The following is a 23,972-nucleotide window of genomic DNA, read 5'->3' on the forward strand; positions in this document are numbered from 1 at the left end:
ACAAAGATGAGTGACCTGATAAACCATCTCCAGCACCAGCAGCAGCACCTGCTCCACCATCTCCAGCACCAGCAGCAGCACCAGCACCAGCAGCAGCACCAGCTCCAGCACCAGCAGCAACACCAGCTCCAGCACCAGCGGCAGCACCGGCGCCAGCAGAGATGAACTCTATTCCCAATGGGAAAGGCCATGAGCCTGGGGAGGAAACCACAGCGGCAGCCAAAATACCACCAGGAGACACCACAGTGCAGTAAGTTTACGCTCAGGTACATGATAGCAGACTACAAACATACGAAAGTATAAACAGGCTTTTCATTTGAAAAAGTAGAGTATACATAGATAGAAGATAACCTCATCCCCAGGCTTATTCGCTACTGCATATGGTGTTCGACAGAGAGAGACTCGGCTGGTGGACAAGATTAAGATACAAGATAGCAGACAAGGGGAACCTTTTCATCAAAAAAAGTAGACCCTCTGGTATTTAGGCAACATATTACATTGGCTGAGTATTAAACTATTAGTGCTGAGTGTGATGTGCTCCCTCACTGAGCTTTGTTTTGTCAGAGTGTTGAGGTGAGCTCTGCGATTGGCTGCCTTGTCCTGTGGGCAGGCTGCGCGTGTGACCTACTGTACTACCCTCTGAGAGTGTCACATGTCTCCCTTCACACACCCCACAACAACAACACGGCTCTTTGTTAACTACTCCGGATATGTGTGTGGAAATGTGTGTCATGCGTACCTAGTACTGCCTAGCATCAGAGACTGCATTCCTTTGCTCTACTAATCATGAGGTCACCTCCATCAGCATGCAACAGACCTGCCCCTCAGTCACAGGAAATTACATGAACTGTTTAACATACAACGTACAGTGTCTCCTCATATCCTCTTTAGTGCTTGAATGCATTAGTTTACACAGACTGTGTCACTCTCTCCATCATGGCTGCATTACTGAAGGTGTGTTTATGTTGTTTTTCCTCTTTGTGCTTTCATTGGATGATGGATCGTCTCTCTCTACGCTACTTTTTTAGGGAAATTGTTCCTAATAGTGTCCAAAATGTCAGGTATGTAACATTGACAAGGAAGGGATATGTTTCGGTGTACTGTTTGTCTCACTTATGACAATCACGAGTTGTGATAAGGACAGAACAGTACCATCCAGCCCCAGCCTCCTATAGCAGTAGAATGTTATCCTCTATGATTACACAGTTCTCTCAGAGAGTGTGTCCTTGAGTTGAGGTTGCATAACATTTTTTGTTGTTTAATGTGCTTATGAATGTGCTTTATTCTCACAGAAGTGAGGATCCAGAGGCGAACCTTGCAGAGAGCCAGGAGTTCCTGTCTAGCATGGAGGACAAGAAGACCACAGGCTTCACAGACGTAAGCCAAACCAATAGGATGCTATGGCCCCAGTGGATGTTTCAGATGAATATGTAACGCGTGTTCATTCTCTCCTTCTGTGAAGCAAGTTTGATTGTTTTAAGCATTGTGCTAACAAGCTTGTTCTCCTCTTTGTCTTTATCCATGGAATCAGTTTGAGGGGAAGACCTCTTTCGGAATGTCAGTATTCAACTTGGGCAACGCCATCATGGGAAGTGGAATTCTGGGATTGTCGTACGCCATGGCCAACACAGGGGTCGTCCTATTCCTGTGAGCCAACATGGATGGATGGATGGATAAGCGGATGAATGAGTTCATGATTGTAATGAACATACAGTAGCTTACATACAGTTCTACAGAGATGTGGATTCAAGTCACGTGACTTGAGACTTGACTTGGCAAAAACACTTGACACTCGCCTTCGACTTGAGCAGCTATGACTCTGGACTTAACTTGGACTTGAGCTGTAACACTCAAGAGACTCGAGAGACTTGGATTTTCCCCTCTCAAACGAGCAGCACCACCTTCCTCTCCTTTTAATTTCTGCATTACACCATGAGCATACATTCGTGGCAATTCTGTTGCTCAAAGCGGAGAGTCACATTGGGCTATATGGTAAATAACTGTTAAATTCAGTTCTGCCCTGTGCCTCCAGATACGGAAAGGCATGGGGGAAAATAGAGCATTGTTCTATATTTTGACCGCTTCTCGCTAAAAAATATGTGCTCTGAGCAAGAGTTTCCATAAATGTTTATTTTTAGCCAACCACAGACCATGTTGTGCGCTGGGTATAAACAATACTACTTTATTCTAATTGGAGATTTCACAATGTCAGTCAAACTGTAGCTGTACTATCACCACTAACGGTATATCATAATTTGGATGGCTTTTCTATTATTAATGATGATTCAAAAAACATTTATTTCATGATTTGTGAAATGTATTATGTAGGCCTATATACTGTATTAGTAGGCGTAAAGTATGGAAAACAAAATTAAGGACGTGTGACTTGACCTGAGCTTTGGAACGTGGGACTTGAGAGTTGCCACTTATTACTTGGGAATTGACTCGACACTCGAAGGTTAAGACTTTGGACTTGCTTAGGACTTGCTCAATTGTGACCTGGTTCCCATCTCTGCAGTTCTATATGGTGAATGCTAAGATCAATGAGTAGGTGCATGTACACAGATGTAAACCCAGAGCATAACCCAGTCATAACCCACTCACAGTAGCCACAGATGTTCCTCTGATTCAATTACACTCCGTTTAGTCCCTCTAAACTGAGCACTTCCATGGACAGAAATAGCCCTGTAATTATTTAAAGGCAATTAACCAGGTGGTAGACTGTATGTGACAGGACTAATTGAACAGTCACTAGATTAAAGCTAAAGAGTAAATACATCATTACTGTGTAATAGGTATCATAACAACAGCTGTGACACACTGGCAGGTGCGTAACACCTTGTGTTTCATGTGATACATGTGCATTGAGATGAATAGGGGCTTCTAAACATGTGTGGACTAATGAAAGGTAATGTAATGGGGCCGGGGTGGAGAGCCTTCATTACTATGCCAATAGCAGTGTTGTGCTGCTGTGTTAAACCGATGCAATTACAGTGATGGATGCTGGAAATAACCTCAATGTGCTTGCATCTGCGTGTCCTATCTTTTGCTGTGATTGAATATGTGAATACTGAATATACATGAATGCATTCTCAGGAGTCTGCCATGCCAGCTAGGAAGAATAATCTGGGCTGTGGTGGCGTCTGCTGTCAGGACGAGTCACAGAGGGTTTAGCTTCACAGGTGTCAGATTGGTTATGTAGGGGTTATGTAATGTGTTTGTGGGTTTAGCACCGAACCTGGCCCATTATATTCTGTGCTGATTATGAGTGTTGCTGCGTGTCTCTGCGTGACCCTACTGTCCATCTCTGGTTTCCAGTTGATAATCTCACCCATAAATCAATGACATACCATAACATCCACACTCCCTTGTCTTCCTCTATTTACCATCAAACCTCCTCACCCCAGTAGCGAGGGTACAAGGTGGCAGCAGCCATGGGATCTAGGTTGCTAAGTCTTGTTCCACGAAAAGCTGTATGTGCTGTAAACTCTCATAATGCTGCTTTTATTAGAAAACTCTCCTAGCCCAGGGGATTTGTTTACCAAGCGACCTTGGATAGGATTACAATACAATAGCGCTCTACCTAGAGGTAAAGGGTAAAGCAATGTTTGGGATGTGTGGAGTAATGCCAAATCTATTGACTGTTTACTAGCAGGGTCTAAAGTCGATGGAATTGTAGGCAGGATGACTAACAAAATCTTCCAAACTAGAAGTAAACATGCTCCCTCTTGTTCGGAAGAGAAGAGAGTTTTGCAGACTCCGACCGCAAAACCTGACTCAATAGGGGAGGGTCCGAGTGGGCATTTACCATCTGGGGAGGTTCCGGTGCGGGACGAAGTACCCACTCCGCTCGCATATCCGATGTCTTACTCCATGGTGGCTCTGGTGCGGGAATCGTTGCAGGAGGAACCGGATCGTGTGTCGTCACTGGAGGCACCGGACCGTGGATCGTCGCCGGAGGAACCGGAACATAGATCATCGCAGGAGGCTCTGCACTGAGAACCCCTGCTGTTGGCTCCGGACTGAGAACCCCTGCTGTTGGCTCCGGACTGAGAACCCCTGCTGTTGGCTCCGGACTGAGAACCCCTGCTGTTGGCTCCGGACTGAGAACCCCTGCTGTTGGCTCCAGACCGTCGCTGGAGGTTCCGGACCGCAGACCGTCTCAGGAGGTTCCGGACCACAGACCGTCTCAGGAGGTTCCGGACCGCAGACCGTCGTTGGCGGTTCCGGACAGCGGACCGTCATTGGATGTTTCAAACCGTGGACCGTCGCCGGAAGCTCTGGACTGGGAACTGTCGCCGGAAGCTCTGGACTGGGAACTGTCGCCGGAAGCTCTGGACTGTGGAGGCGCACTGGAGGCCTGATGCGTGGTGCCGGCACTGGTGGTACCGGGCTGGTGACGCGCACCTCAGGGCAAGTGCGGGGAGGAGGCACAGGACGTACTGGACTGTGGAGGCCCACTAGAGACCTGATGCGTGGGACCGGTATAGGTGGCACCGGGCTGATTACATGCACCTCAGGGCGAGTACGGGAAGGAGGCAGAGGACGTACTGAACTGTGGAGACACACTGGAGGCCTGATGCGTGGGACCGGTATAGGTGGCACCGGGCTGATTACATGCACCTCAGGGCGAGTACGGGAAGGAGGCAGAGGACGTATTGGACTGTGGAGGCCCACTAGAGACCTGATGCGTGGGACCGGTACAGGTGGCACCGGGCTGATGACACGCACCTCAGGGCGAGTGCGGGAAGGAGGCACAGGACGTACTGGACTGTGGAGACGCACTGGAGGCCTGATGCGTTGGACCGGTACAGGTGGCACCGGGCTGATGACACGCGGTTAAGAGGAACAGGACAGACCTGACTGGGGACACGCACTTGAGGGAGAGTGCGAGGAGTTGGCACAGGACGCACTGGGTTGTGAAGGTACACTGGAGACTTTGTGTGTATAGCCGGCATCAATTGTTCCAGAACTTTAACACACGTTTCAAGACGGGTACGGGGAGCCGACTCAGGTGTCACCAAACTGACAACACCTTCCTTTATTCTAAATCCGTGCGTCCTCCACCAACTCAACTACTCCCCCATTTCTCTCTCCTCCGAATTCTCCATCTTCTCCCAGACTGGCTCTGGTTCACTCCTCTGCTCCGCCGACTGCTCCATGTGCCCCTCCCCCCAAAGATTATTGGGGTTTCTGTGGCCTACCTCCCCGAATTCGTCGCTGTCCCTCCTTCACTACTTCCACCTGCCTCCATGGCAGTCTCCCCTCCCCTGCTATAATGTTGTCCCAAGTCCAGGATGTTCTCTCCCTAATCTCCTCTATCGACCAGGATGCCATTATCTCCCGGGCACGCTGCTTGGTCCGTTGTTGGTGGGATCTTCTGTCAAGCTCCATTACGTACTGAAGAGCTTGACAGAAGATCCCACCAACAACGGACCAAGCAGCGTGCCCGGGAGATAATGGCATCCTGGTCGATAGAGGAGATTAGGGAGAGAACATCCTGGACTTGGGACAACATTATAGCAGGGGAGGGGAGACTGCCATGGAGGCAGGTGGAAGTAGTGAGTAGACCAAGGCGCAGCGTGAGTAGAGTCCCACATATTTTTAATAAACCGAAACTCAGCAAAACAAAACAAACAAGCACAAATGAAACGTGAAGCTACTGGAGTGCACTCAGGCAACTAAATGTAGACAAGATCCCACAACTAACAATGGGGAAAATGGCTACCTAAATATGATCCCCAATCAGAGACAACAATAAACAGCTGTCTCTGATTGGGAACCATATCAGGCCAACATAGACATACAAAAAACCTAGATGACCCACCCTAGTCACTATCACGCCCCAACCAACATAGAGAATAAACAGCTTACTATGGTCAGGGCGTGACAGTCTTACTGGCAGCATAACTGCATTTCTCACCGAATGTGACTAAATAAGCGTTGTTACTATTGTAGACAACCATCACAGACACAAATATTATTCATAGACTGTATCCAAGCATTATGCCTTGAGTCATGTCTAGAGGATTTTTTTTACACAGTGAGAATTTTGAGCTAGGTGGTTTGTCTGGTCTGGACCAGCTGAACTCTGGGTTATTAAACTGCACTGTCTCACGACACTATCTGTCTGTCTGTCTGTCTGCCTGCCTGCCTGCCTGCCTGCCTGCCTGCCTGCCTGCCTGCCTGCCTGCCTGCCTGCCTGCCTGCCTGCCTGCCTGCCTGTCTGTCTGTCTGTCTGTCTGTCTGTCTGTCTGTCTGTCTGTCTGTCTGTCTGTCTGTCTCGGCCACCTGGCTTGCTGTATACAGCTCATCTGCTCCTGTGCAACATAAAACTAAGCATGTCTCACTCACTGTTCATGTGGAAAGTAATAGAGCCATGTGTGAAACATAGTACAGTACATGTATGTATTTATGTATCTACTATAAATCACATAAATCCACATGCCTCAAATAATTATGCTCTCCAGCAGCCATGTTGAGTCGACTAATATCCCAGATAGAGAAAGAGGGAAAGAAACATATAGGGGGAGGGGGACAGCCAGTAAAGCAGCTTTTCAGTTGACCACTATGTGCTGTGCTCAAGCCTCCAGAGTACAAGTCCTCTCCTCTCCTCTCCTCTCCTCTCCTCTCCTCTCCTCTCCTCTCCTCTCCTCTCTTTTTATTTTTATTATTTTCTTCTCCCAAATTTCGTGGTATCCAATTGTTAGTAGTTACTGTCTTGTCTCATCGCTACAACTCCCATATGGGCTCGGGAGAGACGAAGGTCGAGAGCCATGCGTCCTTCGAAACACAACCCAATCAAGCTGCACTGCTTCTTAACACAGTGTGCATCCAACCCGGAAGCCAGCCGCATCAATGTGTCGGAGGAAACACCGTACACCTAGCGACCTGGTCAGCGCGCACTGTGCCCGGCCTGCCACAGGAGTCGCTAGTGCGTGATGAGACAAGGATATCCCTACCGGCCAAACCCTCCCTAACCCGGACCTCCCGGTCGCGGCCTGCTGCGACAGAGCCTGGGCTCGAAGCCAGAGTCTCTGGTGGCACAGCTAGCACTGCGACGCAGTGCCTTAGACCACTGTGCCACCCAGGACGCCCCTTCTCCTCCTCTTTGTATTTTTTTCTGCCAGAGTACCATGTCAGTCTGAATCAATGGGAAAACTCAACAACACACCCAACTAACATCACAACAATACAGTGGCATCTCATCCCTCCAGTGTTATCTCTTACCCTTTCCTTTGACCTCACCTAAAACCTACTCTGTACATTGGAGTCATAGAGCACTGATAATCATTCTAGTCATCCACTATTGGTATGGCTTGCAGTCTGCTCTAAGGCATGGTGCATCAGACCACACATCTGACACCATTCTTGCCTGTGTATGAGTGTAGGTCCAGGTGGGCCCTGGGACCTGTAGCCTATAGCCTCCATCGTGACCAGTGACTGACTGGTAGGATTGCTGTCAGCAGATTACCCAGCTAGCACATTTGGTTCCTTGGAAGTTGTTGGAACATGTGTTTTTGGTTTCACATTGGTGTGGGAACAAAGCCATACGTTTCCTGACTGGTAATACGGAACGTTTTTTAAACATTCTGAGAACAGAAGTGAACATTTGCATGTTCTGGGAACATTTATTTTTAGGTTGCAGTGAGGTTCTGAGAATGTTTTACTCTGGTTCCTTAAAGTTTTGCTGGGAGGTTATATTAACACTCTGAGAATGGAAAATATAAGTTATTTAAAAGGTTTTTGAATAACTTCCTTAAAACCTTCTCTGAATGTTTCAATAAGACTTTCAGTATTTGGACCCCAGGAAGAGTAGATGTGCAGCGGCTAATGGGGACCCTAATAAATACCAAATAACACTGCTAGCTTATTTTGCTAGCTTTTTTTATTACTCCAAGCACAAACAGGACACATGGACATTCATTTCCTTAGTCATTAATCATGCAAAACACATTTATTTTTTATTGTGACACAGCATCAGTGATATTCAAACCTATAATGTTCTGTTCTTTATCCATGGAATTAGGCCACTGCGCTACCAGGATGGAGCTAGCATGCAATATTTTTTACGCATAAAAAGCTGTTCATTTTCATCTATTCACAAGACCCCATTTCAAAGGAAGCAAGCACTTATTAAGATCATGTGTGGCCAATTAGTGGGCACGGCCAACACACCTGAACACACTTAGAGAGAGGTTTGATGATGCTGAGAACGGAATGTATATGTTTTTAAATAACATTCTTAGATTGTTCTCTGAACGTTGTTGAAGGTGTCTTGTGGTTTTTATGGAACGTTTTCTGAATGATCTCGGAACAATTTGAGAAAATGACTTTAATTTGAACCATGAGGAAACATGTAGGAAACATTATGCTGAAATTCCCACAGAAGAATGTTGTTTCTTAATGTTCTCTGAACTATTTGATTCCTAATGTCAAACCAGTTGGAGAACGCTCGCAGAACATTAACAAAATTGATATTAAATGTAACCGTGTTTGAACTTTTAGGAAATGTTCTGTTAAAGCAATGCAATACCAAGAACAAATTCAGAAGATCCTTAAATGAGCTGTGAATGTTTCAAAGCCAAGCAACTATCCTGCACCATTCCCAGAAAGTTGTGGGAAGGTTGTATGCAAAATATCCATAAGACAACCACGCTCTTACCAAGCTCTAAGAAACATATGGTTCTCAGAATGTTATGTGCTAGCTGGATTGTGTGTTTCCTCAAAGGAAAGGGTCTGGAGCAGAGGCAGGCAGAGGGCTACTGACTGTGTGTAACACCTCTGGGCCTGACTGTTGTGTCATGTGAGCTTTAGCTGAACAAAGAGGGTGTTCAGTGGCTGTATGGAGGGAGGTGGCTGTGCACTGGCCCTTATTTTCACCCCAATCACATCCCATTCACATTTCAAACCCCATTAAACCAGCAATGCGCATGCCCCACCGACCTGAGGATCTGTCTTTTTCAGCCATCTATTTCCTGTGTTTGAGGTGTGCAAAATCCACTTGTCACTTAAATATGTCTGGCTGGATTGATTTAATTTTACTCCCGTGACTCTTTCATCCTTTTGCTTGAGCCGGTTGTTTTATCCCATTAATGTTACGACCACGTAAATGTTTGTGATGACCTTTCAAACACCCCGGTAATGGCTGAAATGTGCTCAATGAGATACAAATATACAGAATTGTGAAAGACAAGCCATAGGCTGTTCACTGTGCTACCGCATGGCAAGTGGTACCGATGCACGAATCTGGAACAAACGGAACCCTTGAACAGCTTCTACCCTCAAGCCATAAGACTGCTAAATATTTAGTTAAACAGTTACAGTGCATTCAGAAAGTTTTCACACCCCCTTGATGTTTTCCAGATTTTGTATTGTTACAGGCTAAATTTAAAATTGATAAAGAACATTTTTGGTCACAGGCCTACACATAAAACCCCGTAATTGCAAAGTGGAATTATGTTTTTCAACATTTTTACAAATTCATAAAAATGAAAAGCTGAAATGTCTTTAGTCAGTAAGTATTCAACCCCTTTTTTACAGCAAGCCTAAATAAGTTCAGGAGTAAAAATGTGCTTAATAAGTCACATAATAAGTTGCATGGACTTACTCTGTGTGCAGTAATAGTGTTTGACATAATTTTTTAATGACTACCTCATCTCTGTACCCCACACATACAATTATCTGTAAGGTCTCTCGGTATAGCAGTGGATTTCAAACACAGATTCAATCACAAAGACCAAGGAGATTTTCCTATGCCTCACAAAGAAAGACTGTTGGTAGATGGGTAAAGAATGTAAAAGCAGACATGGAATATCCCTTTGAGCATGGTGAAGTTATTAAATATTCTTTGGATGGTGTATCAAAAACGACTTTAAAACTGTTACAGTGTTTAATGGCTGTGATAGGAGAAAACTGAGGATGGATCAACAACATTGTAGTTACTCCGCAATACTAACCTAATTGACAGAGTGAAAAGAAGGAAGCCTGTACAGAATCAAAATATTCCAAAACATGCATCCTGTTTGCAACAAGGCACAAAAGTCATACTGCAAAAAATGTGGCAAAGCAATTAACTTGATATCCTGAATACAAAGATGTTATGTTTGGGGCAAATCCAATACAACACATTACTGAGTACCACTCATATTTTCAAGCATAGCTGCATCATGTTATGGGTATGCTTTGTAATCGTCGAACTGGGGTGTTTTTTGGGATAACAAAGAAACAGAATTGTTTTACTTTATTAAACCTTTATTTAAATAGGCAAGTATTTAAAATGACAGCCTACCAAAAGGCAAAAGGCCTCCTGTAGGTACGGGGGCTGGGATTTTAAAAATATATATAAAAAAATATAGGACAAAACACACATCACAACAAGAGAGACACCACAACACTACATAAAGAGAGACGTGTGACAACAATATAGCATGGTAGCAACACAACATGACTAGAACATGGTAGCGACACAACATGGCAGCAGCACAACATGGTAGCAACACAAAACATGGTACAAACATTATTGGGTACAGACAAGAGCAAGAAGGTAGAGACGACAATACATCATTACAGCCGATCTATAAATTACTTCTCCGTAGTCTAGCATGGCTAGGATGTTCATCTGAATCAGGGTTAATTTGGCAGCTGGGGTAAAAGAGGAGCAATTACGATAGAGGAAATCAAGTCTAGATTGAACCTTAGCATGCAGCTTTGATATGTGCTGAGAGAAGGACAGTGTACCATCTAGCTATACTCCCAAGTACTTGTATGAGTTTACTACCTCAAGCTCTAAACCCTCAGAGGTAGTAATCACACCAGTGGGGAGTGGGGAATTCTTCTTACCAAACCCCATGCCCTTTTTTTGGAGGTGTTCAGAACAAGGTTAAGGGCAGACAAAGCTTATTGGACACTAAGAAAGCTTTTTGGAGAGTGTTTAACACAAAATCCGGGAAGGGGCCAGCTGACTATAAGTCTGCATATCATCTGCATATAAATGAATGAGAGAGCTTCTTACGGCTTGAGATATGTTGTTGATGTAAGTTGAGAGCGTGGGGCCTAGGATTGAGCCTTGGGGTACTCCCTTGGTGACAGGCAGTGGCTGAGACAGCAGATGGAGCTAAACACAGGCAAAATCCTGGTGGAAAACCTGGTTAAGTCTGCTTTCCACTCAACACTGGGAGATGAATTCACCTTTCATCAGGACAATAACCTAAAACACAAGTCCAAATCTACACTGGAGTTGCTTACTAAGAAAACAGTGAATGTTCCTAAGTGGCCGGGTTACAGTTTTGATGTAAATCTGCTTGAAAATCTATGGCAAGACTTGAAAGGCTGTCTAGCAATGATCAACATTTGGCAGAGCTTGAAGAATTTTGAAAAGAATAATGGGCAAATGTTGCACAATCCAGGTGTGGAAAGCTCTTAGAGGCTCACTGTAATCGCTGCCAAAGGTGGTTCCAGCATGTATCGATTGACTCAGGGGGTTGAATATTATCAAATCAAGATATATTAGAGTTTTATTTATTTATTTACTAATGTTAGAATTTTTCTTTCACTTTCACTTAGATCGTGGACAAAACAAAAAAAAATGTTTATTCCCACTTTGTAACACAACACATTGTGTAAAATGTCAAGGGGTGTAAATACTTTCCGAAGGCACAGAAACCAAATAGCTACCCAGACTATTTGCACTGACCCTTTTTGCACAAACTTTCTTGACTCATCACATATGCTGCAGCTACTGTTTATCTATCCTATTGCCGAGTCCCTTTATTCCTAGTTATATGTACATGTCTACCTCATTGTGTATTTATCATTAATTGAATTATTATGTGATATTACCTTTCTCTAATTTCTATATTTTCTTTCTACATTGTTGGGAAGGGCCCATAAGTAAGCTTTTCACTGTCAGTCTTCACCTGTTCTCTACATGACAAATAACATTTGATTTTATACATTGGCTCTTCGTTGAGTCTATAAGAACGCTAAAGCTTCATCAGGGATTTAACGTACCGTCTTGACACTTACATCGCAATAAAGAGAAAAAAGACTTCTTAATTTTGATGTGTGTTCATTTTTTGTGGAATTTAAAAAAGTACTAATTTAATACAGTTTACAAATTAGATGCGCTGAAATGAAAGCCAGTTCCAAAAATCTACACTCAGATTATAGTGATAGTATGTCTGATCTCGCAAACACTGTAACGTATGTATAGATAGGTGTAGTCTATAGCCAAGCATGTAGATTTTTTATTCACGGGTATCCTGCTATTGACACACTTGTTGAATTATGCAAGAGACTGTGATAACAACAGTAATTCATTAGGGATTCTATACAACGCAGGTGAGTGCAGGTAGAGCAAGTGTTTGGTGGTTGCAGCCCTGCTCCTCCCATTTACGTTAATTTATTCATATATGCAAATACAGCACATGTATTTATGCAAATCAGGCACCTGTTTTATGGACTCGGGAGAGGCGAATGTCGAGAGCCATGCGTCCTCCAAAACACGACCCTGCCAAGCCGCACTGCTTCTTGACACACTGCTCGCTTAACCCGGAAGTTAGTGTGCATACTCTTGGCCTGGCACAAGGAGTCGCTACAGTGCGATGGAAGAAGGACATCCCGGCCGGCCACACCCTCCCCTAACCAGGATGATGCTGGGCCAATTGTGTGCCGCCTCATGTGTCTCCTGGTCGCAACGCAAATTGGGATCAAACCCGGGTCTGTAGGGACGCCTCAATCACTGCGATGGAGTGCCTTAGACCGCTGCGCAACTCGAGAGGCCCTATACTTTTCTTTATTTTAACACAAAATATATATATTACATTTAAAATATATATTTTTTCAACCTTTTAACAATTTTGATGACCTTTGCTAATTAAACCTTAAACCGGCATGGTGAGCCGGAGACAGTAGTGTTTTTATACTCTTTGAACGTTACTGTTTTCTTGTGTTTTTTAATGGAAAGTTTTCATAAATAAAACCATGAAGAAACTTGCAGAAAACATTATGCTGAAGTAGTGAAATTCCTGCAGCACAACATTGTTTCTTAATGTCCTCTGAACGTTCTGAGAACATGACCTTAAATAGAATCATGAGGAAACCTGTAGGAAATGTTACGCTGATGCATTGACGTTCCCACAGAAGTACGTTGTTTCTTAACGTTCTGTGAACAATTTCAGAACGTTACTTTAAAAAGAACCATGAAGAAACCTGTAGGAAACGTTATGCTGAAGTATTGAATTTCCCACCGGAGAACTATTTTGTCAAGTTCCTTAAATGTGCTGAGAATGTTCCAAAGCCAAGCAACTATCCCACATCATTCCCAGAATGTTGTGGGAAGGTTGCATGCAAAATAACCATAAGACAACCACGCTCTCACCAAGCTCTAAGAAACATATGGTTCTCAGAACATTACGTGCTAGCTGAGTATACATTAACTGAATGTTTTACAGTGAGGACAGGGGTAAGGTTAGGACACATGGCAGTAGTACCTCATCATGAGAGCTATATCATTAATAAGGTGGCATTGCAGAGCTACCTCGCCACCCACAGTCAGACACATCACATGCCAGAGCTATACCACAACTTGCATTGGCGCTTTCTGGACCCGTAGTAGTGGTCTAACATTTCAGATCATAGTTGGAACACACAGAAGTCTCAGCCGAGCGCTGGCATGGGCTCTGGCACTGGCCCTTCCAGGAATGCAGTGGGGGAGAGTTGAGTTGAGCTGAACAGCACACAGAGCGTCTGTCTGTCTGTCTGTCTGCCTGTCTGCCTGCCTGCCTGTCTGTCCGCCCGTCCGTCCGTCCGTCCGTCCGTCTGTCTGTCTGTCTGCCTTCCTGCCTAACTGTCTATCTGCTTGCCTGCCTGTCGGTCCCACTGTTCCCACCACTGCACCGGGTGACTTCTCCTCCACCACAAATCAGCCTGTACTGCATTCTTACACCACCACGCCCCAGACACAGAACCATGTGAAACGGCGCAGAGTTGATGTCGAGGTGAAAGACGTGCTTGGCCACTCCGAAGCAAGCTCAACTCCAGTTGCCAAGAGTAACAATTCGAGAGAAATTCGATAGAGAGTAAACAATTTGGAGGAGGAGATGCTCTGGGAAGTGAACAGAAAGATCAGATTTCTGTGTTCCGTCCGTCCAGATTGGTCTGTTTGACCAGATGTTGGCCGCTGGGGTCTGGAGCAGTATTTTGGGAGATCTTGGAACAGAGAATATTGTACTTTTTGTTAACTCTGTGGTTTCTCTTCAGCTCGCCAATGTCAACATTATCTTGTAAATATTTTCCCCTTTAAATAGCGCCCTTAATGTCCTTGTGGTTATTTCTAGTGGTGGGGGAATGGGGGAGATATTTGTAGATAATGCTTTGTTAGGCTGAAGCTCTGTATGAGGCTAACCCTGGGTGAACCTAAGTCAGTCGGTTGCTTATTATGAATGCCCTCCATAACCCAAGACCCCATAACCCAACACCCAGCTGTACATCCAGCTGAATCAATGGTTTACATGGAGGAATGTCATCTATATTGCCATGGATTAGACAGCTGTTACTGTCATACTGCACCAGAACGTACTGCAGGCTGGTCATCAAGTTCAATAAGGATGTGGATGATGATGATGAAGATAATGATGATTATTATGACAATGATGGTGTTGATGATGAAGATGGCGATGATGATGCTCTCTCCTCTCTCCTCTGCAGGGTGCTCCTGACGGTAGTGGCTGTCCTCTCATCTTACTCCATCCACTTGCTACTCAAGTCCTCTGGCATTGTGGGTATGTAATCTTCAGACCATGAGCAAAACATTATTAGAGACCATACAGAGCATACAGTCAACCCCTGCAGGCCATGTCAGGAAGACTAATGTCATGATAAAATCCCACAGCCTTACAGGTTGCCTCTTCTCTTTAGCATGTTTTTAATTACACTAATCACTTTGAATTCAAAGCCCCCTCTCGAGTGCCCTACATTCTACAATGCTTTAATAGCATGGCTTTTCTGCATGCTCTATACGGCAGTACAGTACTCTATGTTAATGTGCTTGGTGACTGTGACTTAGGTATCCGGGCGTATGAGCAGCTGGGCCAAAGGGCATTTGGAACGCCAGGCAAGATGGCCGCCGGCATCGCCATCACACTGCAAAACATCGGAGGTAAGGGCTCAGACACACACACATACAGACAGTTGAAGTTGGAAGTTTACATACACCTTAGCCAAAGACATTGAAACTCAGTTTTTCACAATTCCTGACATTTAATCCTAGCAACAATTCCCTGTTTTAGGTCAGTTAGGATCACCACTTTATTTTAAGAATGAGAAATGTCAGAATAATAGTAGAGAGAATTATTTATTTCAGCATTTTTTTCTTTCATTACATTCCCAGGGGGTCAGAAGTTTACATACACTCAATTAGTATTTGGTAGCATTGCCTTTAAATTGTTTAACTTGGGTCAAACGTTTCGGGTAGCCTTCCACAAGCTTCCCACAATAAGTTGGGTGAATATTGGCCCATTCCTCCTGACAGAGCTGGTTTAACTGAGTCAGGTTTGTAGGCCTCCTTGCTCGCACATGCTTTTTCAGTTCTGCCCACACATTTTCTATGGGATTAAGGCCAGGGCTTTGTGATGGCCACTCCAATACCTTGACTTTGTTGTCCTTAAGCCATTTTGCCACAACTTTGGAAGTATGCTTGGAGTCATTGTCCATTTGGAAGACCCATTTGCGACCAAGCTTTAACTTCCTGACTGACGTCTTGAGATGTTGCTTAATTTTCCATCCTCATGATGACATCTATTTTGTGGAGTGCACCAGTCCCTCCTGCAGCAAAGCACCCCCACAACATGATGCTGCCACCCTGTGCTTCATGGTTGGGATAGTGTTCTTCGGGCTTGCAAGCCTCCCCCTTTTTCCTCCAAACATAACGATGGTCATTATGGCCAAACAGTTCTATTTTTGTTTCATCAGACCAGAGGACATTTCTCCAAAAAGTATGATCTTTGTCCCCTTGTGCAGTTGCAAACCGAAGTCTGGCTTTTTATGCTGGTTTGGCTTCTTCCTTGCTGAGCGGCCTTTCAGGTTATGTCGATATAAGACACGTTTTTCGGTGGATATAGATACTTTTGTACCTGTTTCCTCCAGTATCTTCACAAGGTCCTTTGCTGTTGTTCTGGGATTGATTTGCACTTTTTACACCAAAGTACATCATCTCTAGGAGACAGAATGCGTCTCCTTCCTGAGCGGTATGATGGCTGTATGGTTCCATGGTGTTTATACTTGCGTACTATTGTTTGTACAGATGAATGTGGTACCTTCAGGCATTTGGAAATTGCTCCCAAGTATGAACCAGACTTGTGGAGGTCTATAATTTTTTTTGTTCTCAGCTGATTTATCTTGATTTTCCCATGATGTCAAGCAAATAAGTACTGAGTTTGAAGGTAGGCCTTGAAATACATCCACAGGTACACTTCCAATTGACTCAGATGATGTCAATTAGCCTATCAGAAGCTTCTAAAGCCATGACATTGTTTTCTGGAATTTTCCAAGCTGTTTAAAGACACAGTCAACTTAGTGTATGCAAACTTCTGACCCACTGGAATTGTTATATAGTGAATTTAAAGTGAAATCATCTGTCTGTAAACAATTATTGGAAAAATTACTTGTGTCATGCACAAAGTAGATGTCCTAACCGACTTGCCAAAACTAGTTTGTTAACAAGAACTTTGTGGAGTGGTTGAAAAATGAATTTTAATGACTCCAACCTAAGTGTTTGTAAACGTCTGACTTCAACTGTACACACACACACACACACACACACACACACACACACACACACACACACACACACACACACACACACACACACACACACACACACACACACACACACACACACACAGCCAGCCAGCATAGTACTTGCACAGAAACACGTCATCGGGTCTAATGGTCGTGTCGCTCTGAACTGCGCATGTGCATGCCGTCAAATTAAAAATGAAAATGTGTCAGTTTGTCACTTTCATCTCGGTTTTGTCTTTACAATTAGAGAAAATAACAGGATGAATTTTTCACTTCTCTCATTGATTTGTCAAACCCCAAACCCGGTCTGGTCTGTCAAGTCTGCTTCCCAGAAGTATTGCGATGTTGCGCCTTTGGGGTTGATGTTGCGCCTTTGGGGTTGAAAACTGTGATATGTCTTTGCCAATGGATACCCTGAGAGCAGCCTGGCTCTATGGCCAATTAGCATTGCTCCTTTCTCTTCCTAGTGCCTATATACTGTATCTCTATTCTTCTGTTTTCTCTCCCTGATGTGTATATGTGGAAGATGAGGGGATTATGAGTCTGTATGAGAGGATGCAGGCAAGACCAGGCACACTGCAAATTGGCCACTGTTGCCAAGCCTTGATTTTTCAGTATTTCTAGTGTTGATTAACTCTCTAAGAGTGAAATTAACACTCAGTGGTGTAAAAGAGCCCCATTGTTGGTGTTCATAACCAGTGTTGTGTGTGAGATTGTGATTGTGTAAGTTTTACTCTGTGGAAAGTACAACATTCCCATCAAAACTAGACCCATCATATTTCCCAGCATTTTTTATTTTTAACTTTTATTTAATTAGGCAAGTCAGTTAAGAATAAATTATTATTTTCAATGATGGCCTAGGAACAGTGTGTTAACTGCCTTGTTCAGGGGCAGAACGGCAGATTTTCTACCTTGTCAGCTCTGGGATTCGATCTTGCTACCTTTTGTTTACTAGTTTACTAGTTTGCTAGTCCAATGCTCTAGCCACTAGGCCCCTGCTCTACTGATTTAATATCTGCTTTTTTTCATGTCCATTGATTGATTACATACATTTTTCTTAATTTATCCAATCAGATAGTCAGATGTATTGCTCCTGTTACTGAAATGGTTGTTCCAGTTTAAATGGTTTAGGTAGTCTCCTTTATCAATGCTCCTAACCCTGACAGTCATTGTGAATGCAGGTTGCGGGTGAATAAAATGTTAATCTGTTGGATGTCCTTACTGTGGTTGGATTCCAATAGGAATTCCACATAATTTTGCCATCCAGCATAATGTGACTTGCAGGCCTGATGTGGCCTGTAAACCAGTAGGTTCCTAACACCGTTCCTAACAACACTTGGCTGTCAAAGTAAGGCCTTATGATATACTGTATGTCAAGTATTGTCATAAACAGTTTAATTTTAATAATAACATTTACCTACAGTAAGAACTCACTTGGTGTAGTCCACAGGACTGAAAATGAATGAATTCAACAACCATGTCTCTGCCACTAACAAATGCAGTCATGCGTGGTAACTACAAGGCACACAGAGGGAAGACATGTCATAAAGAGGACACGGCCAGCCAGCCTATAACGTAAACTCCGACAGTAATATCTTCAAATGTATAAATTTGAGTATAACCAAATTGTGTGCACTCATGACTACTGGTTTCAATGACATTTTCAGCCAACCTACAAGCAAATACTTTTACTGTTACAAACCAGCCTACTCTTAGCACTGCATTAGTCAACTTGTAGCTATCAACACTTAGCTGCCTAATTTACAGCTTTAATAGTGAATTGAGCCACATTAAAGTAAACTAAAGGAATTACATAACACCATCTAACCAGTTAGCAGAATGACACCCGGGGCTCATATAATGGTAAAAGAGTAGATGCTGAGTTAATAAAGTGAAAGCCAGGGAGAGAGGTGCTTCAGGGGGAGAGGCCATAGCTATAGCTAGCTGGCGAGCAAGCAGGGGGAAGCGGGAGCACCGGGCCGAAGGAGATTCAATAGTGATATTGCGAGGGAAATCCAAAATAGATTCCAGAGTTAATAATCCAGAAGCAGCAGATGGTACAGAGGACGAATGGAACAGTCAACAAACCAGCGATCAGAATAAGGCTCCAGGCAGGTAGAGTTGAATACACAGCAGCACAATTCAGACTCAGAGTTGCAAAACTTTACTTCACAGAGAAGAGAGAACAGAGAACCTACTTCACAGAGAGGCCGAAAAGTTGACCAAACAACACTGCCAATACTTGAACATGAACTAGCTAGCGAGCTAGACATCCAAAAATAAGTTAATAAATATAAAATAAAAACATAACTATTTTTGGAGTTATAGGTAACTAGATCGCGACTCCAACTAAGGTTGGAGTATGTGTCTGTGTGTGTGTGTGTGTGTGTGTGTGTGTGTGTGTGCGCGTGCCTGCATGCTTGTATGTATGTATGCTGTGTGTGTATACTGCGTGTGTATAAGTGTGAGTGTGTGCGTGTCCATGTATGTATACAGTGTATGTGTGTGATCCTATTACTAAAAGCTGTGTCTTTGTGTGTCCCTCCCACAGCCATGTCCAGTTACCTGTACATTGTGAAGTATGAGTTCCCTCTGGTCATCCAGGCCTTCCTGGGGGTTGACAATCCATCAGGGTGAGTAACATACTGCATGTTATTTACTTATAACACATATTTCAAAAGTAACATACACTCCATTAGCAAGGGTTTTCCACTAGATGTTGGAACATTGCTGCGGGGACTTGCTTCCATTCAGCCACAAGAGCGTTAGTGAGGTCAGGCACCGATGTTGGGCGATTAGGCCTGGCATGCAGTCGGTGATCCAATTCATCCTGAAAGTCTTCGATGAGGTTGAGGTCAGGGCTCTGTGCAGGCCAGTCAAGTTCTTCCACACCGATCTCGACAAACCATTTCTGTATGGATCTTGTTTTGTGCACGGGGGTATTGTCATGCTGAAACAGGAAAGGACCTTCCCCAAACTGTTGCCACAAAGTTGGAAGCACAGAATCGTCTAGAATGTCATTGTATGCTGTAGCGTTAAGATTTCCCTTCACTGGAACAAAGAGGCCTAGACCGGACCTGAACCATGAAAACAGCCCAAAACCATTATTCCTCCTCCACCAAACTATATAGTTGGCGCTATGCATTCAGGAAGATAAAGTTTTCCTGGCATCCGCAAAACCCAGATTCGTCCGTCAGACTGACAGATGGTGAAGCATGATTCATCACTCCAGAGAACGCATTTCCATTGCTCCGGAGTTCAATTGCGTATGGTGATCTTAGGCTTGTGTGTGGCTGCTCGGCCATGGAAATGTAGGGGGTGCGTACTGGCGGCAGAGAAGTCAGGCGCAGGAGAGCAAAAACTGATTTACAACGGCACACAAAACCACCTTAAATAGAACAGCATAACGTGCACCAGCACTACAATAAACAATAAACAATTCCGGACAAGGACATGGACATGGACATGGGGGGAACAGAGGGTTAAATACACAACATGTAATGATGGAATTGAAACCAGGTGTATGGGAAGGCGAGACAAAACAACTGGAAAATGAAAGGTGCACAGGGCGGGGTCGAGTTGTTCCCACATACTTCAAGAGGGCCACCATTGTTCCTGTTCCCAAGAAAGCTAAGGTAACTGAGCTAAACGACTACCGCCCCGTAGCACTCACTTCCGTCATCATGAAGTGCTTTGAGAGACTAGTCAAGGACCATATCACCTCCACCCTACCTGACACCCTAGACCCACTCCAATTTGCTTACCGCCCAAATAGGTCCACAGACGACGCAATCTCAACCACACTGCACACTGCCCTAACCCATCTGGACAAGAGGAATACCTATGTGAGAATGCTGTTCATCGACTACAGCTCGGCATTTAACAAGGACAACAACCACCCGAGCCACTGCCTGTTCACCCCGCTATCATCCAGAAGGCGAGGTCAGTACAGGTGCATCAAAGCTGGGACCGAGAGACTGAAAAACAGCTTCTATCTCAAGGCCATCAGACTGTTAAACAGCAACCACTAACATTGAGTGACTGCTGCCAACACACTGACTCAACTCCAGCCACTTTAATAATGGGAAATGATGTAAAATATATCACTAGCCACTTTAAACAATGCTACCTAATATAATGTTTACATACCCTACATTATTCATCTCATATGTATACGTATATACTGTACTCTATATCATCTACTGCATCTTTATGTAATACATGTATCACTAGCCACTTTAACTATGCCACTTTGTTTACATACTCATCTCATATGTATATACTGTACTCGATACCATCTACTGTATCTTGCCTATGCTGCTCTGTACCATCACTCATTCACATATCTTTATGTACATATTCTTTATCCCCTCACACTTGTGTGTATAAGACAGTAGTTTTGGAATTGTTAGTTAGATTACTTGTTGGTTATTACTGCATTGTCGGAACTAGAAGCACAAGCATTTCGCTACACTCGCATTAACATCTGCTAACCATGTGTATGTGACAAATAAAATTTGATTTGATTTGATTTGGATCGGCGATGGCTAGAAGACCGGTGATGTCGACCGCCGAACGACGCACGAACAAGGAGAGGGACCGACTTTGGCGGAAGTTGTGACAGTACCCCCCCCCTTTGACGCCCTCCAGCAGCTCGCCGACACCGGCCTCTGGGAAGACCCGAAGGATGAGGTGCAGGGCGATCCAGACGAAGACGGTGGAACTCCTGCAGCATTGAAGGGTCCAACGCGTCCTCGACCGGAACCCGGCACCTTTCCTCCAGAGCGTACCCCTTCCACTCCATGAGATACTGAAGGCCCCTCGCCCGACGCCTCGAATCCAGTATGGAGTGAATGGAGTATGCCGGGGCCCCCTCGATATCTAGAGGGGGCGGAGGAACCTCCCGCACCTCAGACTCCTGGAGCGGGCCAGCCACCACCGGCCTGAGGAGAGACACATGGAACGAGGGGTTAATACGGTAATCTGGAGGAAGCTCTAACCTATAACAAACCTCGTTCACTCTCCTCAGGACTTTAAATGGCCCCACAAACTACGGACCCAGCTTCCGGCACAGCAGGTGGAGGGGCAGGTGGAGGGTCGAGAGCCAGAAAGGTGACGGTCTGCGTTCTCTTTCTGGTGCAGCATGCTGAAGGTGAACACGGGCAGCTTCCCATGTCTCCTCCGCACGCATGAACCATTCGTCCACCACATCCTGATTTACCAGCTCACCTGGGGTGACACCAGAGCGCCCCGCCTGCTGCCTAGATTCCCAGAGGACCCCACCCGGCAGTGTGACCTCTGCGGTCACAGATGGTGCACGAGCTGGAGCCCCCTCCGGTCTCCCTGTGCACCGCTCCTCCCAGCTCCATGGGTTTCGGAGAGGGAAACCCATTTCATGAAGCTCCAGATGAACAATTATTGTGCTGACGTTGCTTCCAGAGACAGTCTGGAACTTGGTAGCGAGTGGACAGAACAGACGATTTTTACGAGCTACGCGCTTCAGCACTCAGTGGTCCTGTTCTGTTAGCTTGTGTGGCATGCCACTTCCCGGCTCAGCCATTGTTGTTCCTAGACGTTTCCACTTCACAATGACAGCACTTAAAGTTGACCAGGGCAGCTCTAGCAGGGCAGAAATTTGACTAACTGACTTGTTGGAAAGGTGCCACGTTGAAAGTCACTGAGCTCTTTAGTAAGGCCATTCTACTGCCAATGTTTGTCTATGGAGATTGCATGGCTGTGTGCTAAATTTGATACATCTGTCAGCAATGGGTGTGGCTGCAATAGCCTAATCCGCTAATTTGAATGGGTTTCCACATACTTTTGTATATATAATGTGGATTTGAAGGCCACTGTTTTGAAACAGTTCTGAATGTATCCGGCAGGCAGTGAGAGGTGCCTAACTGTGTTTTCATCCAGTTGGATGGAAGGACATTAAAGTTCAGCAGAAGGAGATATGAACCAACAGCATGTGAATTCTTCCAGTGATCCTGAGTCAGTGTTAAACCACCAAAGAAGAATAAACCTCCTCTCATGTTGAGCCAATCTAATTATGTGGTGCCAACTGGCACTGGGAGGCCTGCAGCCATTCGTGTCACCATGCCAAGCAGCTGGCCTGAGAACAGCTGTTTGTGAGAATGACCCTGGGAGAAGAGGGCAGCGCGGCCACGCTGATACAGACACACATCATTACAGAGCCGTGCGCCACGGATGAAATGTAAACCAGAGGATAACACTATGTAGACTAGAGCAGGTGGCCTGATAGTACAGAGACAGTGGATATTGCGCTGGAAGAGGCTGGGGAGCATTTTGCTGTTTGGTATTTGATGCCTGCCTGGCTTGTTAAGGCCAGCTGTCAGTGTGTTTATGATGCCGACTGAACTGAATGATGTCCAGGAGGTGTTTTAAAGCTACACAGAACATCTTATCTTCTCTGTCTGAACGACATAGTGTGAGTTGTCCAGAGAACGCTCCATAGATAAATCACCACCCAAGGGGTGGTTTCGTATGTGTGTGTGTGTGTGCATGTGTGTATTAACAGCCAGGCTATCAGATATCTGCTGTTTGTCTGGAGTGTTGATTTGTGGATTGAGGGTTTGTTTGTGTGAGTATGTTGTTGTTGATATTTGTGTCTGAATCTGTGTGGTGTGTTTGCGCATGCGTGAGTGTGTGTTGTGTCCTCTGTGGTTCGGAAGGTCAGCCGCTCTCTATGATGATGTGTGACTGTGTCACAGGGCCAGATGGTTGGCTGGGGTGTAGGTGGGGCAGCTCTAGTGGGCACACTGAAGAAACAATAAATGGACAACTCTCACAGGTTACAACTCTAGAATACAGATGCTGTATTTCTCTGTCATAGAGAACACATAAATTGAACCTCCAAAAATCTAAATTCCTCAGACCCCTTGACTTGTTCCACATTTTGTTACTTTACAGCCTTATTCTAAAATGGATTCAAATGTTTTTTCCCTCATCAATCTACACACAATACCCCATAATGACAATAACAGGTTTTTTAGAGATTTTTGCAAATGTATTTTAAAAACAAAACTAAAATATCACATTTACATAACTATTCAGACCCTTCACTCAGTACTTTGTTGAAGCATCTTTGGCAGCGATTACAGCCTTGAGTCTTAGGTATGATGCTACAAGCTTGATACACCTGTATTTGGGGA

At 44.7% G+C, this 23,972-nt stretch overlaps 1 protein-coding gene across 2 annotated transcripts in view; it reads left to right on the forward strand.

Moving 5' to 3' along the window:
* Positions 1–75: 75 nt before the first annotated feature.
* The window catches only part of LOC135539943 (sodium-coupled neutral amino acid transporter 3-like), a 53,947-nt gene continuing 30,050 nt past the window's right edge, over positions 76–23,972 (forward strand). The window contains exons 1-7 of one of the 2 annotated variants that reach the window (XM_064966214.1): positions 76–250; positions 1,029–1,061; positions 1,293–1,377; positions 1,532–1,647; positions 14,710–14,783; positions 15,068–15,160; positions 19,352–19,433. In XM_064966214.1, the coding sequence (XP_064822286.1) occupies positions 162–250; positions 1,029–1,061; positions 1,293–1,377; positions 1,532–1,647; positions 14,710–14,783; positions 15,068–15,160; positions 19,352–19,433 (572 nt within the window). In that variant the 5' untranslated portion in view covers positions 76–161. The remainder of the gene's footprint in view (positions 251–1,028; positions 1,062–1,292; positions 1,378–1,531; positions 1,648–14,709; positions 14,784–15,067; positions 15,161–19,351; positions 19,434–23,972) is intronic. The other variant, XM_064966215.1, reaches the window with a different exon arrangement.

Source organism: Oncorhynchus masou, chromosome 5 (assembly GCF_036934945.1).
Source record: "Oncorhynchus masou masou isolate Uvic2021 chromosome 5, UVic_Omas_1.1, whole genome shotgun sequence".
Classification (NCBI taxonomy): Eukaryota; Metazoa; Chordata; class Actinopteri; order Salmoniformes; family Salmonidae; genus Oncorhynchus; species Oncorhynchus masou.